The 17,693-nt window shown below is 36.8% G+C and overlaps 2 protein-coding genes across 3 annotated transcripts in view; one reads left to right on the top strand and one right to left on the bottom strand.

The window, feature by feature from the left end:
* The window catches only part of RABEP1 (rabaptin, RAB GTPase binding effector protein 1), a 138,655-nt gene that overhangs the window by 12,628 nt on the left and 108,334 nt on the right, over window positions 1-17,693 (bottom strand). For both annotated transcript variants that reach the window (XM_079132431.1, XM_079132432.1), the window contains exons 9-12: window positions 13,871-14,338; window positions 12,527-12,631; window positions 10,283-10,399; window positions 3,739-3,837 (exon numbers count right to left, since the gene is read on the bottom strand). In XM_079132431.1, the coding sequence (XP_078988557.1) occupies window positions 3,739-3,837; window positions 10,283-10,399; window positions 12,527-12,631; window positions 13,871-14,338 (789 nt within the window). The remainder of the gene's footprint in view (window positions 1-3,738; window positions 3,838-10,282; window positions 10,400-12,526; window positions 12,632-13,870; window positions 14,339-17,693) is intronic.
* On the top strand, window positions 5-3,729 carry LOC306656885 (non-histone chromosomal protein HMG-17-like). The gene has a single exon (XM_079132463.1). It carries the CDS (start codon window positions 1,336-1,338, stop codon window positions 1,657-1,659), a length of 324 nt encoding a protein of 107 aa, XP_078988589.1. The 5' UTR covers window positions 5-1,335; the 3' UTR covers window positions 1,660-3,729.

Below are 17,693 nucleotides of genomic sequence, written 5' to 3'. Positions count from 1 at the left end.
CCTGAGTATACACATTTATAGTTTTATGAACAAGGCCACGTATTTTTTTTTTTTTTTTTGCAAAGCTGGGGATTTGAACCCAGGGCCTTATGCTTGCAAGGCAAGCACTCTACCAACTGAGCTATATCCCCAGCCCTAAGGCCACTTATTTTTTTTAAAAAAGTAATCAAGAAAGAAAGTACAGATATGAAAAAGTAATACAAATAGAAACAACTATGTATCAAATTGATAATACAACCAAAAAGAAAATTCAACTCAAGTAACTTTGAACACAGTACCCAAACTGTAATCCTTTACCTTGGATACATTCTAAGTGGAGAAACAACTGTAAAGAAATGTTAAATTTTAGTTGGTAAATTAACTGTTAAAAGCAATACTGATGTAGCCTAAAACTATTTTATCTCCACTTTAACCAAATAATAATTAACATCATCAATAATGGACACAATAATGTGCCTCATAATGCTATATACTTCCCCCTGAATCATTTCATCTAGGTAATAGTCTTGCCAAATGTTTGACTTGAACTTAATCATGAGGAAAGAATCAGACAAATACATTCTGCAAGACAATTAGCTTAAAACATTCTACAAGGTAACTGTATTGGATTCCTCAAAAATATTTTGTCATTAAAAGGGTCTGTTGTAGATTAAAGGAGACTAAAGTAACACAACAAAATGCAATATGTGATCGTTGATTGGTTCCTGAACCAAAAAATTGAAAAGAAAGAAAGAAAAAAAAAAAGTCACAACCACCACACCAAAAAAAGAAGAAAAGAAATCCAGGAAATTAAGGACAATTAGCTAAACTTTAAGAATATAATGTGTATTGTGGTCATGTAGAACATCTTTGTTCTTAGGAGATACATACTGAGATATTTAGGAGTATCACAATGTCTACTACTTAATTCCAAATAGTTCAGCAGAAACACAAACCACAACATACATAAGCACATATGATACAAATGTATGCAGCAAGTGCCCTGAGGTAGCAAAATATTAGCAACTGGTTTACTGACGTGAAGGTCTTTCAAGAGTTGATTCCATAAACTTCCCTGTAAGTTTGAAATTTTTCAAAATAAAATATTAGGGGAAAATATTCAGATTCCCAAGTACTACTATAGTCACTCTGCAGGGGTCTGAGAGATTGAGCGTCTCTCTCAGCAAAAGAACCATTCATGCTAATTTTGAGAAAATGATAAAAGATTAGAGTTAACAAGACCTCAACCTTAATTCCAACAATTCTCCAACGTCACATGCAACACATTTTTTTAAAGTGGAATCAGGAGCAGTGTGAAGAAGAGGCGAGAACGACCCCCGGATCAACCAAAGCCGCATGCCGCTGCAGCCACACATCCAGTGCCTGCGTGCCACTGCCGTCGCCACCATGCCCAAAAGAAAGGCTGAAGGGGATGCTAAAGGAGATAAAGCCAAGGTGAAGGACGAACCACAGAGAAGATCAGCAAGGTTGTCTGCTAAACCTGCTCCTCCAAAGCCAGAGACCAAGCCTAAAAAGGCCCCTGCAAAAAAGGGAGAGAAGGTACCCAAAAGGAAAAAGGGAAAAGCCGATGTTGGCAAGGATGGGAATAACCCTGCAGAAAATGGAGATGCCAAAACAGACCAGGCACAGAAAGCTGAAGGTGTTGGAGATGCCAAGTGAAGTGTGTGCATTTTTGATAACTGTGTACTTCTAGTGACTGTATGGTTTGAAATACTATTTTTTATCAAGTTTTATAAAAATGCAGAATTTTGTTTTACTTTTTTTTAATTTTTCTTTTTTTTTTTTTAAAGCTATGTTGTTAGCACACAGAACACTTTATTATTGTTTTCAGGGGAAGGAGCATATGTCATTAGTAGAATGTCTCCAAAGCTGGATTGCTGTCGGGGAAAACACCTTCCCCTGCTAGTTTTGAGAGACTTCCTCTTTTGGCTCCCAAGAGGAAGAATTCCCTGATGTTGGCACACATAGGCACCTTGGCACAAACGCCTTGTGGTATGGAAAAACTCAAATTCATCTTATGTCCTCCTCTCCCTCTCTGCCATCAGCATAGACTTAACTCCCCTAAACTCAGACCTGTTGGGACCTGTCTCCCAACAATTGATTTTACCAGTGTGTTGGCAATCTGGACTTCCCAGTGACATCATTGAGATACTGTCCCTCAGAAGAGCAACAGTTCCTTTTCTAGATTGTGGATCTTCAGATTAATAATTTTTGCCATTTTCATTTCATTTCCTGAAAGTCAGGATCAGCTTGTGAAAAGTTGTTTAACAACATGCTAAATGTGAAATGTCAACCCTCATTCTAAACTTTCCCTATTCAGAGCATCAAATGAGGATTTCATTGGGTTTTATAGTGGCTTTCTGATTTTGGAAGTCCATCGAAGAAGGGAGTTTGAAAGTTGTTGTATACTGTTAACAATTGTCTGCCCATGTCCTGCCTGATATACCATGATTGTTTATGAAAAGTATCTTTAATAAAGCCAGATACAGTTTGGCTTGGAAAATAAATAAATAAATAAATAAAGTGGAATCAACTTGAAAAGTGTTTGCAAAGGAAGAGGGGCTCCAAAAGACAAAAAGGAAGAAGATGCAAGGGAACCTTGTCAGCATTTAACAGTTGTGATATTGTGTTCTCTGATTACAGAAACAATTTGAACTCTTCAGTCAATGATTAGGATGAGGCCAGAATTCAGGGATCTGTCAAAGGTCATTCAAAACACTGACTGAATGCCAATCAAAAACAAATCATTACCATTCCACAGCTTTTCTTTTCTTTTAGTTATTTATTTATTTTTCAATCAGTCATCCCTGAAACTAGAGAGGAAAAGGAATAGAAAGTTGGGGGGCAAGGGGGTTTCATGAAAATCTAAGGGAGACCAGTAGAGTAAAAGAAAGGAGTAGGGGGAGGGGGTAGGAGGAGAGGAAATGGGGAAATATTGACCAAATTTTATTGTTATGTCATATGCTTGTATGAATAAGTAATATCAATCCCACTATTGTGTATAATTATACACCAATAAATACGTGAAAAAATTAAAAAAAATAAACTGTCAGGCCTAGAAGAGCCGAGTAAGAAGCAGCTTTGTATGGTCATGCCAATAGGACCAACTCTGCCATAATTTACCCAGGCTACCAGATGCAGGGTTTCAACTTCGAGAAAAAGGATGAATGATGCAAATATAGCCAGGTTGGTGAGGAAGGAGGCCTGAACCTGAGAACTTCTCTGTAAAGGATCCAGTCAACCCTGCTCTTGAAGCCCTCTGCTTTCATCCCTTTCAGAATTGATGGCCTTCAGAAAGTTTCCCTAATCCACAATGGGTACAATATATATTTTTTCACATCCCCACAAAATTACTGAAGTTATTCCAAGTAAATTAGCTGTCCAGGAAAAGCACATGAGTGTTCAAAAAGCTGAACCAGCTAAAACTCATGAGAGATTTCAATTTTTTAGCTTGTATTTGGAATTGAAAATTAAACACTGGTCCACACTTTTATTGTGTTTAAGTTTCCAAAATCAGAAAAATAAATTACATTAAATAAAGAGAGATTGAGGAGGGTGAGACTGGTTAAAAAGAGGAAAGATGTCTTCAAAGTATTTTATCTACTACTTATATTCCATAGGCTCTGCAGAAGTAATAGTAACCACTTTGAGCAGGGTGATAAAGTCATATCAAATGATTTCAAGATAGAAAAGAAATAAATACAACATATGTAACATGTATTTAAAATGTTGACTTACCATCTGTTCTTGAACATCCCTCTTTGCCTGGGAAAAGCCCTGCTGCAACTCTTCAAGTAAGATCTCTGAGGCTTGGGCTCTCAGGACAAGTGCAGAGATCTTAAACAAAATGCATACATGGAAAATAAACAGCAAATTGGTTATTCTGAAACTAACCCTGCCATCTTCTGATTATTCTGGGTCCAGAATTGATATTTTACTGGTCCATGATAACCATTTCTCTCTCCTTTTAACAGATGCATGCTCATGTGCTGTATGCAAAGCATCAACCTTTCAGATAATCCAAGGCAGCAATGAGTCATGTGCTGCCATGAACAAACAGTATTGTATGGCTCTCTAGACAGATGTGAACCCATATGAACTAGTTACAGATAATACTTTTTAAAAGATTAATTTTTTTTTAAAAATCAATAAAAATTGGAGCCATCTTCACACCCAAAATGTACACATTTCAAGGAAAAAAATTAATCTTTTCTGAACTAGCTATGATCTTCAAGATGGAATACTGAAGGGCAGTACATACGCAATTAACATCACTGAACTCTAAACACCTTTGAATTAGTTTTAATGTTCCTAAGGAGGTGATTACTTGAAAATGGATGACTCCTTCATAAAAAGTATAATATAAATGGGAATAATTTGTCTACATGTTTTTAAAATGATTACTGTCTGAATTCTAACAGTGGCAGATTAGGAAATGTGAACCAACCTACTTAAGAATCAGAAAACCCGTATAAGAGTATAAAATATATTACTTGAAGGCACTAGAAAACTAACAAATTAAAAAAAAAAAATCCCAGAGCCAAGGACCAGGCTGGGGACATGTGGGGAGTATAGTATCTGATATAGTTCTCTAGAAGCATGTGCCAACTCAGAAGAAACAGATACGACACTCAAAAGCAGAGCAGGATGTTTAAGAATCCCAGGATAGGGTAGCAAAAGTGAAGAGCCTGGGACCTATCAAGCAAAGGGATCCCTAGTAAACATCCCACACTTGGGTTGGGTCCCCCAGGGGCCAAACCATAGGGAAAGGGAAAAATTTTAAATAATCTAACCTTCCTAACTACATATAATGCCAATTCCTGTAACTAGATTAAAATGCTTTAGCATTGTGAGTACCACTAGGTCTCCCTCTCATAAGAAAAATGACATCATCCTAGGTTTTATAATTATTTCAACAACTTTTTTACATACAGTGTGCAGCACTCAAATATAAGTACAGAAATACTTAAAAACAGGCAAAAGAAACAGTTCTACAATACCAGATATGTAAGTTATTAGATACTTGACTTATTTAAAGATTAGTACACTGAAAAAAATCAACTGTCCTAAATAAGAATTCAATGGATGGGTTTACAGAAAAGATCCATTTGAAGAAAAAACTGGTGCAATAAAAACAACAGATTTGAAGAAAATAAAGATAATGAAAATACAGACATAAAAGGTGCACAGATGAAATGAGAAAGTCTAATATGCATATAAACATTTGAAGAAATACAGCTAGTGGAAATATCTGGTAGAGCTAAAAAATAAGCCTATGCAACAACCTTGTAATTTTACTCCTAAATTCTAGATGTACTCACGGGAAATGAGCCTACATGTGTACCAAAAAACATGTACAAGAATATTCATATAAAACTTACTACAATCAAAAATCAGAAACAACCCAAATGTCCCTCAATTTTATCAATGTAAGAGAATATTCAAAGCATTAAAATAACTGCCAATACAGAGAATAATATGGATGAAGAGACATGATGAAGATCAAAGAAACAAGACACTAAAGGCTATACACTATACAATTCCAATTATATGAAGCTCAAGAACAAGCAGTAACTGAAACAGTGTCAAAATGCATAATACTGGTCACCTCTATATGCATGCAAGTGGGGTATTTACTGACTAGAAAAGGGCATGAGATATATGAGAAATGATCTGAATCTTGATCTGGATGATGATCCTGGTAATATCTTTCATATGTTAAAATTCATCAAAACAATACACTTGAGATTTGTGAACTTCACTTTGTATACTGTTCAACAAAAAACAAGCTCTTAAAGAGATGTAATGGCTGGGAATTTTCCAATTATGATATAAGACATCAATTCAGAGATTCAGAAAACACGGTGAATCCCAAACAGGAAAAATATAAAGAAAAATATACCTAGGTGTAGCTTAGTAAAATAAAGAAAAATGAAGGACAAAAAGAAAATCTTTAAACTAGCTAGGAAAAATATGACATTTTAGCTTCAAAGAAGACACAATAAGACCAATAGCTGACTTCTCACCAGAAACATGGGAGCCAGAAGCAATGGAATAATAACTTCCAAGTGCTGAAAGAAAATAGCATAAGTGCTGAGAATTTTAATACTGGCAAAAGTCTATCTTGAATGAAAGTGGAAAGAAAAAAGATATCTCTGAGAAATTAAATGTGAGAGAATCAAGACTTCAGGTGCTGTCTGAGATGGACTCTGCAACTATGACCTTTCTCTGACTGATGAGAACTAAAAACTCTGGATAAAAATACAAAAAGCAATTACTGGGGACCATGAAAAAATAGATGAAAGCAGACAGATTGGGAAGAAAAATCAAAAACAGAAAAAGCAATTTATACAGGAAAGAGTTTCCTGTTTATTTGTTCCCCCCACCTCCCACTTTCTCACTGTATCAATCTGAGGGCAGTCTTAGTTGTGAAGCTACAGCAGGATAGAAGGTAATACTTTCTGTCTACAATGCCAAGAACATGCTCTCTGTGTGCCAGATAGGATGGGGGTCATCTGAGAGAGATGAGAGCTAGAAAAAGGATCCATTATGAATATGAGCCAGCAAAAGTCCTATACTCACCCATGAATTGGCATAAAGGACCAGATCCAAAGCAGCATAAGAGAGTCTTTGGAAACTGAACAGGCATTAGAGAAACTACCAATTCAAAAATTAAAAGAGAACTTGGAATTAAAACTCCCTGAGATTTCATCTCACTTCAGTCAGAATGGCAATTATCAAGAATACAAATAACAATAAATGTTGGCAAGGATGTGGGGAGAAAGGAACACTCGTACATTGTTGGTGGTACTGCAAACTGGTGTCATCCACTATGGAAAGCAATATGGAAATTCCTCAGAAAACTTGGAATGGAACCACCATTTGATCCAGTTATTCCACTCCTTGGCATATACCCAAAGGACTTAAAATCAGCATACTACAGTTATGCGGCTACATCAATGTTTATAGCAGCTCAGTTCACAATAGCTAAGCTATGGAACCAACCCAGGTGCCTTCGATAGATGAACGGATAAAGAAAATGTGGTATGTATACATAATGGAATATTAATTAAAAAGCCATAAGGAAGAATAAAATTATGGCATTTGCTGGCAAATGGATGGAACTGGAGACTATCATGCTAAATGAAATAAGCCAATCCCCAAAAAACCAAAGGACAAATGCTTTCTCTGATGTGTGGATGCTGACTCAAAATAAGTGGAGGTGGTGGTGGTGGTGGGAGACAGAAATTCAATGGAATAGACAAAGGGGAATAAAGGGAAGAAAGCAGAGATGGGAATGGGAGAGACAGTAGAATGAACTGAACATAACTTTCCTATGTTCACGTATGAATACATGACCAGTGTTAACTCCACAACAGTACAACCACAAAAATGGGTTATATTCCATGTATGTATGGCAAAATACATTCTACTGTCATATGTAACTAAAAAAAAAAATAAGAAATTAAAATAAATAAATAAGAGAGAACTTGGGCACTGAATCCAATCATGTTGAATGCCTCCTAAAACAAAACAACACAAAACCATCAACATTCTCCAGAAAATTTTAACAGAACCCAGAGTCTCATGATAAAATATTCCTAATTCCCAAGACACTGTAAATATACTTGACACAGAAAGAACAAGGAAAATGTGACCAATTCTCAAGAGGAAAGAAAATCAACAGATGCCAAACCATAATGATCCAAGTTAGATTATCAAAGACATTGAAGTAGCTATTATAACTAAGCTTCATCAGGTAAAAGTAAATGCTTTGAAATAAATGAAAACATGGCTCTCAGTAGAAAGAACAAAAAAGAACTAAGTAGAAATTTTGTTGTAAATCAGTATAGAATCTTGCACAAAAACAGACTAATGGAACACAAAGTCCTGAAATTAACCCACACATATATACACTTGATAAATGGGAACAAAGTGATCTTTTCACTAGCCAGAACACAAACCATCTAAATTATTTTTAATTTTTAATTTTTACCTATTTACCTGAGGGATTGAACCCAAGGCTTTGTACAAGCTACTAAGTACATACTACACCCCCACCCCTTTGGTTATATATGTGAAAACATAAAATTTTACCATTACCTACAATGGACAGATAGTGGCATGTATGTATAAACCAATTCCACATAACTTTTGATATAAACATGAACAACTCATTCAATGAAATTTCTATAAGCTAAAATATGAAAATATCTTCATAATTACAGTACAAGGGAAGATTCTTTTAAAAATCAGGACAGGGTTGGGGTTGTGGCTAAGTGGTAGAGTGCCTGCCTAGCATGTGTGAGGCACTGGGTTCAATTCTCAGCACCACATATAAATAAATAAGACAAAGGTATATCAATGACTTAAAAAAAGGACAAAAATTAATAACCATAAAGATCAATAAATCTCACATTAAAATTAAGAACTTCTACTCATCAAGGTACTATTTAAAATATAAGCTACTGAATAAAAAATGTATGCAACACATATAACCAAAAGGCTCTAATGAGATCATATAAGGAACACCAAGCAAATCAAGAACTACCAAAAAGGATAAAATAAAACTGACAATTGTAGAAAAAAGAGCATAGGACTTGAACAGGATTCTCTTTCATTCTCTCATATATACACACACAACACACACAATCCCAACAGCCAATAAATGTGAAAAATGTTAAATAACTTCGATGGTCATCAAAGAAATGCAAACTAAGCCACAGTAAAATATCTTTCATTACACACCCAACAAAATGACTATAATTAAAGCAACAAAATGAAGTTTTTTCAAGACCTTGGGTTCTTCTCATACATCGCAGGTGGGAGTATAAACTGGCTTAACTGCTTTGTTTGGATGGGTGTTATCATCTACTAAAGCTGAAAATACATATTTTGACCTTTTTTATTTGCAGTACTAGAGATTGAGCCCAGGGGTACTTTACCACTGAGCTATATCCCCAGTCTTTTTTTTTTTTTTTTTTTTCCTTTTTTGAGATTTTGAGACAGGGTTTGGCTAAGTTGCCAAAGTTGGCCTTAAACTTTCAATCCTCCCTGAGGATTAGCCCCCTGAATAGCTGGGATTACAGGCATATGCCACTGTGTCTGGTTATTCTGAGCATTTTGACCCAGATATTCTACTCCTAGATATATACCTAAAAGAAAGATGTTCACCAAATCTTATGCAGAAATTTCAAAGTAACATTATTCATAATATCCCAGAACTGGAAACAACTAAAATGTTCAACTTTAGTATAGATAAACTATGGTATAGCCATACAATAGCACAACCACATGACATTAAAAATGAACCAATAGCCAGGCACAGTGGTGCATGCCTGTAATCCCAGCAGCTCAGGAGGCTGAGACAGGGGGATTGCGAGTTCAAAGCCAGCCATAGCAACTTAGTGAAGCCCTACGCAACTCAAAAAGACCCTCTCTCTAAATAATAAAATATTCTAAAAAAAGGCCTGGGGATGTTGCTCAGTAGTTAAGCGCCCTGGGTGCAATCCCTGGTACCAAAAAAAAGAAAAAGAAAAAAAAAAAAAAAAAAACACCACATGCATCAAGACAGGACTTTCATAACCTACCAAGTGAAGGAAGACAAATGCAAAACAATACCTACTGTATATCCCCTTTGAAAATTAGAACATGGACAAAACTAATTTAAAACTAAGCTGTTAGGACAATGATTACTTCTGTGGAGGAGGTTGTGAGTGGTGAGGGCTTAAGTGAAGGCTTCTGGGATATTGGTTAATTGTTTAACTTGATAAAAACGGTGGTTACACAGATGTTACTTGTGATATGCTTGATATAGCTGTGTATATTTGATTATTTATATGTATGTGATAATGCAAATCACAGTAATAAAAAGCTGGGCAGAGTGCTGCAAGCTTTTAATTCCAGCTATTCAAAGGCAGAGGCAGGGAGATCAAAAGTTTGAGGTCAGCCTTGGCAAATTAGTGAGACCTCGTCTCTAAATTTGAAAAAAAGGGGGAGGGGGCTGGGGATGTAGCTCAGTGGGAGAGAATCCCTGGGTTCAATCCCCCAAATAAACAAATAATAACTAATAAAGGGGAGAAGGAGAATCACCGCCCTGACACTAACCAAATATTAATTAAAAAAAAAAAAAGAAAGAAACTTATAAAACAGATACCATGAAAAGACCAGAAACAGATTTTTATCTGAGAGAAAATAAAACTGCCAAATCTTCAGGGCAAAAGAAACATGACTATATTTTTACCCTGTCATCCCTATGGTCACATTCTAAAACCCCATTTACCTGATGGCTTGAGTCCTCAGTGCTCTGCTTAATAAAGTCTTCCAGCTCCTGTTTATCTTTCATTGTCTTCTCCAGCTGGTCATTAGCTTGTCTTAGCATCACCTGCAGTTTTTTCACCTATGTAATTTAAAAGTCAATTAAAAGGGAGAACCAGCTTTTTTTTTTTGGGGGGGGGTGGTGGTAATAAGGATCAAATCCAGGGCCTCACACACATTGGCAAGAGCTCTAATACTAAGCTATATCACAAGTCCAGAATTATTTTGTAAATTTAAAAAACAAAAAGATAAAAACTAACTCTTTTTGAATCTTTATTTTTTTTCTGAGAAACACCACAGATTTGTCAATTTGGAAAGAAATGAGACAAATGACCTCAAGAGACAACTGTGCAGTGCTTTATAGTTAACAAATCATTTTTCACATATATGATCTCATTTGAAAATTGATTTTCTTCTGTGCCCTCTCAGCCCGAACAATGAATTCTCTTGTTCTCCTCTATCCTCTGCTTCTGATCTATAAGCCACACAAACACTATAAAGTTTAAAAAACTAAATATAATAATTTCCCTACTTAAAAGTACATGAATGCCTCCCAAGGCCATCAGAGTCAATTTAAAATCCTCCCATCATCGGCCCTCAGTGATGTCATTCTGGCCTAGGGTTACTTTTAAACACCCAATGCTCAGTCACAGAACCACTCACACACTTTTCTTTGATAACTCTTTCCTCTCCCTGAACTCCCTTTCTCTCTTTCACCACTTCTTTTCCCAACTATTTTTTTGCCCAGGCTCTAAAAAAAATTTAGCTTTGTTGCCTTTCCTGAACCCATGGTTAAGGTGGATGCCCTCCTCTACTTCTATGTGTACATACATATCTAGGAACAAATTATACTCAACTACTGTTTTGGTTCACAACACTAATAGCTCCACAAGGGTTACAATTGTCTTCTAGCTGCATCTGAATCGCCAGGACTCAGCATAATCCTAGGTGCGGATGAGATATCAGTAAATGTTTATGGAAATGACTAAGGAATTCAAGATAGCCCATTCCCATGCTACACTACCAAAGACCAACTATATTAGTTGGGCAAATAGTTTTAGAAATTTACTTTTGAACTATCTATGAAAAAAAGCCATATGGAAGAACTCAAAGCCAACGATATTTGAAATATATGTATATTTTTGCTTGCTTGTTTGTTTGGTACTAAGAATTGAATCTTGGGCACTCTACCACTGAGCTACATCCCCAGGTCATTTTTATTTTTGATTTTGAGACAGGGTCTCACCTAAGTTGCTGAGACTAGCTTTGAACTTGTGATTCTCCTGTCTTAGCCTCCAGAGCAGAGCTACCAGGATTATAGGCATGCACCACTATGCCTGGCTGACATTTGAAAATATTAAACCAGCATTCTAATTTGCTTAAAGTTCTTTTTGTTGTTGTTGTTGTTGTTGATGGACCTTTATTTTATTCATTTATTTATATGCAACGCTGAGAATCAAATCCAGTGCCTCACACATGCTAGGCAAGCATTCTACCACTGAGCTACAACCCCAGCTCTGCTTAAAGTTCTTTTGAAGACTAAGAATAATCTTCATAACAACCAAAGAACAGTTAGGAAATAGGAGAAAAAATAATCTTTTCCTTACATATACTTTCAACAAATCTATGCTCATAAAATTCTACATTATTTCCTAAGTGTTACTAAGTGTTATACTGTAGTTGAACTAGTACTTAACTATCAATTTCAGCATGCCAAATCTACCAAACTTAATCTTTGTGACCCTGTAAATTTTTAATCTTAATCAATTCAACAAATTTATGGCAAGTAGGTATTAAGCAATGAAGATTCCAAATTCTGACTAATCACATTTAATTAAATTTTGTTTTATCAGAGGCCACATTCATCCTCTTCTGTCCCTAATCTCCATATCATGAAGTATTTCCTGTGTGTAGAAGATCAGTGCCAACATCATGTATAGACACTGGGTGGAAACAGCAGGTTGGGAGAGGAGATGAGTGTGCTCCTCTAAGAGCTGAGCTGACCCATGTGGTATTGGCATATTAATGAAGCACAGACACACCAAGGGGACTCCCACTGGAAATATAACTGCCACTGCATGTGCCAGATTACTTCATAATTTAACAAGACAGATATGCTCCATAAAGCAAATGGGGGTGGGGGTTAATTCTGCACTTCCAATGAAAACTACAACAGCTCACCTATTTGGCATACCCAAATGAAACTCACCTGGTCTCTTGTTTCAGCCTCCTGAATTTGAATTCCTTGTAACTGTTTTTCATAATTGGAACACATATCACAACGTCTACCAAGTTTATTTCCAGCATTATGTACCTGAGGGACACCAAAATTACCTCTTATCAGGCAGAACAAAATAATCCTACATCACATACTTGAGGAATACATGCATAGTGTTCACTGAAGTTACTCAGAGTATAATATGGAGTAAACAATTTCTCCAGGGACTTTCAGGAAGAGTTTCAATACAGGGTCAAATTCTAAAAAATCATAATCTCCAGTACAAATATGAGAGGAAAAGGAGGGAAACAACATATCACCAAGAGACAGAGGGCCACTAAACACCATATTTGAGGAAAACACAAAGCAAGCAAAAGGTGCTACACCGCAGCACTCACAATTTAAATCAATACAGCCCAATCAATGGGAAAGGTAGAAAACACACACAAACAGTGCCAATTCCCCAATTTCACCAGCTCCACTTATGAAATAAGTGTGAAACTATTAACTAGCACCTCCTCATACATGCTTTGAAGGAGGCCAGGGAGAATAGTTTCTTTCAGGCTTAAAACAGGCCGCTCCACTTACTGATCATGCACTTCTTTAAAGAGAAGTAGCCCTGAGCAAAGGAAAGCCCTGGAATTCAGAAAACCTGAATTCCAACCCAGGTTTTGCTACCAGGTCAAAGGGAACACTTAAGCAATGCTTCATCTCTCATCGACAGTTTGCTCATCTGGAAATTGGGGACAATCATGCCCTGATTGCCTCATTCTTATCATAAAATTCAGAGAGATGAGGTATGTGAAAGGGCTTTATAATCTGTATTATGTCATATTTAAATTCCTATCTCCTAATTTTCTGAGTTTGCAAATATCCTGTGGAAAATTAAAGTTTGCCTTCTTTTCTCTCCCATATTTTTCACCTGCTCCTTAAACCACAACTCTGCATCAATCACTGATAAGCATTTGCATTTCAGACCTAAAGGAAAGACGGACTGAATCCTGAAATAAAGTTTTTAAGAAAACTGCAAAGTAAATTCAGCTATTCTAACTTAATGATGTTAGTCAGGTAGGTTGCTCCAACTTCTGCAGTATGACCTCAGAGGGAGAAGTTCACACTGAACACCATTAGCTGGTTAGCTCCCTTCTCTCTCACAATCAGCAGGAAGAACAAAAGCAGACTTTGACAGGCAGCTGACACTCTGAATTAACACCTACTTGCTGGAATCACAGGCCTGCATTGACTCTAGGGACTATCTACTCAATGACCAATAAATCCCAGAGTCACCTTATGTCCCTCACACTGAGCAAGAGGAACAGATCATGAATAACTCACCTCTTTCTGCAGGAGATTCCACTCCGTCTCACTGACTAATCGGTAACCACTGGGGGACACGTAAGCACTCTCCATACCCTGGGTAACACTGGAGAGGAGGGATGCAGTCTCCTCCTGTTCTGGTGTCATAGCTTTGATTGCTCTTTCCTGATCTTTGGTTAACATAAACCCACTTGGCATCTGCAGCGACCCAAGGGATGCAGTATCAAAGTTCTCAGACACTGAATCTGCTCCTACCAGAGGTCCAAAATCAGACTCGTCCAGGTTTCCAGCAGATTTTGCTTTGTAATTGTAGCCTAAAGCTTTGGATTGCAATGAGCCAGAGGTTCCCAAGCTGTCTGTAGACTGTGCTCTCCTGAGTCCATCTTTAAACATGTCATTGTCTGATTTACTAAATGAATCTCCAGATGGTAACAGTAAGTCTGCATCTAAGGAATGAACTGAACCATGGGTGCTGTCTAAATGCTCCTGAAATGTAAAAAGAGATATTGCCAAATTAGACAATTTTCTATATCTTCAAAATAAAGCATATATTAAATATATTTTACTACATTACATGTGATAATCATTAACACACAGCCTTCATTTAATTGCTGAACACTTTTTTCAGTATCTTCTGTTCTGTTGGGCACTATGCAAGGTACACAGGCTAGACACAGTGGCACAGTTCCATAATCCCAATGACTTAGGAGGCTAAGGCAGGAGGAGCACAAGTTCAAGACCAGACTCAGCAACTTAGCAAGACCCTAAGCAACTCAGCACAATCCTGTCTCAAAATAAAAAATAAAAAGGGCTGGGGATGTAGTTCCCTGGTACAAAAAAACAAAACAAACAAACAAAAAAAAAAACTAATTAAGGTACTCAGAATATATGAGCAATATACAAACTCCGACCTCAAGATATGTAGTTTCACGAAAAAGAAAAGTAAACAGGTTATTACAATGCTATATTTAATAAAATATTAGGCTAGAGCCATGAACTGCTCACTCAGGGAGCCCAAGGAGAGAAATTTAGCCCAAACTTGAGTTGGAAAAGGTTACCTGCAATGCAGTGTTGGGGATGTCGAGTATGAGATACCAGTGTACATCCAAGTGGAGATATCCACCTGATAGGGGGTCATGGAAGTCTTCAGATACAGATTTGAGAGTAACTACTGTATAATGACAACTAAAGGAAAATGTGAACACCTAATATGAGTATGTAGGATAAGAGATCCAAGAGCAGAACACTGAGAACATCAAGATTTGGAGAATGGGCAGAGGAAGGAATAGCCTGAGCATAGAAGGGAAAGGAGGAGAATGTGGTTTTCTGAAATCAAGTTTCATTGTTTTTTGCTTGTTTGTTTGTTTTGTTTTTTGTACTGGGATAAGAACCTAGGGGTGCTTTACTCCTGAGCTTCCCATCCCTTTTTTTTTTTTTTTGAAACAGGGTCTCACTATGTTGCTGAGGCTCACCTCAAACTCACAATCCTCCTGTTTTGGCCTCCTTCATTGGGATTACAAACATGTGCCACCATGCCCAGTCATCAAATTTCAAGGAAGGTCTAATCAACACATTAAATGTGGTACACTCAATGAAAGAAGCTAGACACAGATTACATATTATATAATTCCATCTACAGGAAATGTCCAGAAAAGGTCAATCCACAGAGACACGAAGCAGACAGTGATTACCAGAGGCTAGGGGGAAGTGGAAATGGGGAGCAATTCTTTAATTGGGAATAGGGTCTCCTTTGGGGGTGATAAAAATGTATACAAACTACACAGAAGAGATGGCTGCATAATTGTGTACATACTAAATGTCAGGGAATGGTATACTTTAAAAGACTAATTTTAGATTTTGTGAATATCATCTCAAAAAAATTATTTTTTTGGTACTAGGGATTTAATCCAGGGACACTGAACCACTAAGTCACATCCCCAGCCCTTTTTATTTTTTTATTTTGAGTCAGTCAAATAAATTTTGAATCTTGCTAAGTTGCTGAGGCCTCAAATTTGTGATCCTTCCGCCTCAGCCTCCAGAGTCACTGGGATTACAGACATGTACCACTGCATCTGGTTCAATTTTTAATACACACGTAGTACAAGACATTCACATTCTCAAAGTCAAATAGTGGACAACTGCCATTACACACAGCAATTGTGTATTTACTGGGAAAATAAGAAAACAAGGAAAATACAAAAAGTTTTTTCTTAAAACTGAATTTATTCAATTTAAATGACTGCTCTCTTGTTTTAAGATATCTTTCCTACTTTTTGTTGTTGAATGCCCTTTCTTTTATGGACCAACTAGAGGAGAATATGGAATACAATTACTGGTTTTATTAAGTGTTTTTAAAATATTCTAACTAGCTGGGCAGTAGCGCACACCTATAATCCCAGCAACTTGGGAGGCTTGAGGCAAGAGGATTTCAAGTTCAAAGCCAGACTCAGCGATTTAGCAAGGTTCTAAGCAACTTAGCAAGACTCTGTAGCACAAGAAAAAATTTAAAAAGGGCTGGGGATGTGGCTCAGTGGTAAAGCACCCCTGGGTTTAATCCCCAGTACAAAAACAAACAAACAAATAAATAAATAAATATTCTTACTTGGTACAATAAAAACTTGACAGTTTTTATGTTAATTCCTCTCTCTTTTCAAAGATTTTTACTTCTCTGAAACAGATGCCTGAAAACACAAACCTAAGCTATATAAGGGTAATGATGGACAAAGTCCCAAATTATGTAACCTAATAAAAACTGGAATAGGAACCAATTCTGTTAGCTTACAAAAAAATTTTTTTCTAGTCAGGCATGGTGGTACATGCCTATAATCCCAGCTACTCAGAAGGCTGAGGCAGGAGGATCACAAACTCAAAGCCAGCCTGAGTAACAATGAGACCCTTTCTCAAAATAAAATTTAAAAAGGGATGAAATGTAGCTCAGTGGTACAGCACTTGGCCTAGCATGTATGAGGCCCTGGGTTCAAGAGCCAGTACAGAGGGTGGAAAAACATTAGGAATATAATCAGATACATCCATACTGATTTTTGCATAAGGAAAAATTATATATAATAGCATTATTTAATGAAAACTTTATAGTAGTAAAAAATAGAACCAACTTGACAATCTTTGTGTTTATCCTATTTTTTATTTCCTATATTTCATGATGTTTTAGTGTCTTGGAGGCCTGATGGCTAGAGAGAGATCATGCCTTCCAGAGCTAGTCATGCCTAAAGATAATAAACAACTCACTTACCTGTAAACAGGTCTTTCATACGTAAACCAATCAATCCCAAACCCATACTCTAATCATCATCTTTATCTGACTCTCATGGCAAGTCACAACTTTCCCTGCCCTAAATCATTCCAGGAACAGATAGGGAACAACAATTAAGAGATCCTATAAACTCCAAAGTCTGTGGGAATCATTCAAACTAACCAGTACAATACTGTTTGCCCTGCTCTGCCTTGTTTTTCCCACAGAAACCCCAATGACCGTGGTCCATGTTGTCCCTTTAGAGGCCCTGCAAGTCATGCTGTGCCTCTCATTTCTAGGGGAATTTTGGACTCAGTGATGGGAAGCTTGCCCAGAATGCACAAGCCCTGGGTTCATTCTCCACCTCTGGGGCAGAGGGTGGCGGGCAGTTAACATTAAACTTCTTCCAATGACCTCTCCATGTTAACATGTTATAAATTAAAACCTGGGCATAAATTACTGACTAATGGAATTTTGGTACATTTACATTGCTAAAATTCTATCAGTCATCAAAGTTGTTTTTGGGAAAAACATTTAATGATGTGCCAAAACCTTAGAGTACATTTAAGTGAGGGGAAAATGTATCTAAAC

This window comes from Sciurus vulgaris (assembly GCF_902686455.1).
Source record: "Sciurus vulgaris genome assembly, chromosome: 3".
Taxonomy (NCBI): Eukaryota; Metazoa; Chordata; class Mammalia; order Rodentia; family Sciuridae; genus Sciurus; species Sciurus vulgaris.
Note: the sequence above shows the minus strand (reverse complement) of the source record. Positions and strands in the feature narration are given on the sequence as shown.

Bases quoted from the DNA above. Each gene is read 5' to 3' on its own strand.
- LOC306656885 (XM_079132463.1), top strand. From the start codon at position 1,336: ATGCCGCTGCAGCCACACATCCAGTGCCTGCGTGCCACTGCCGTCGCC.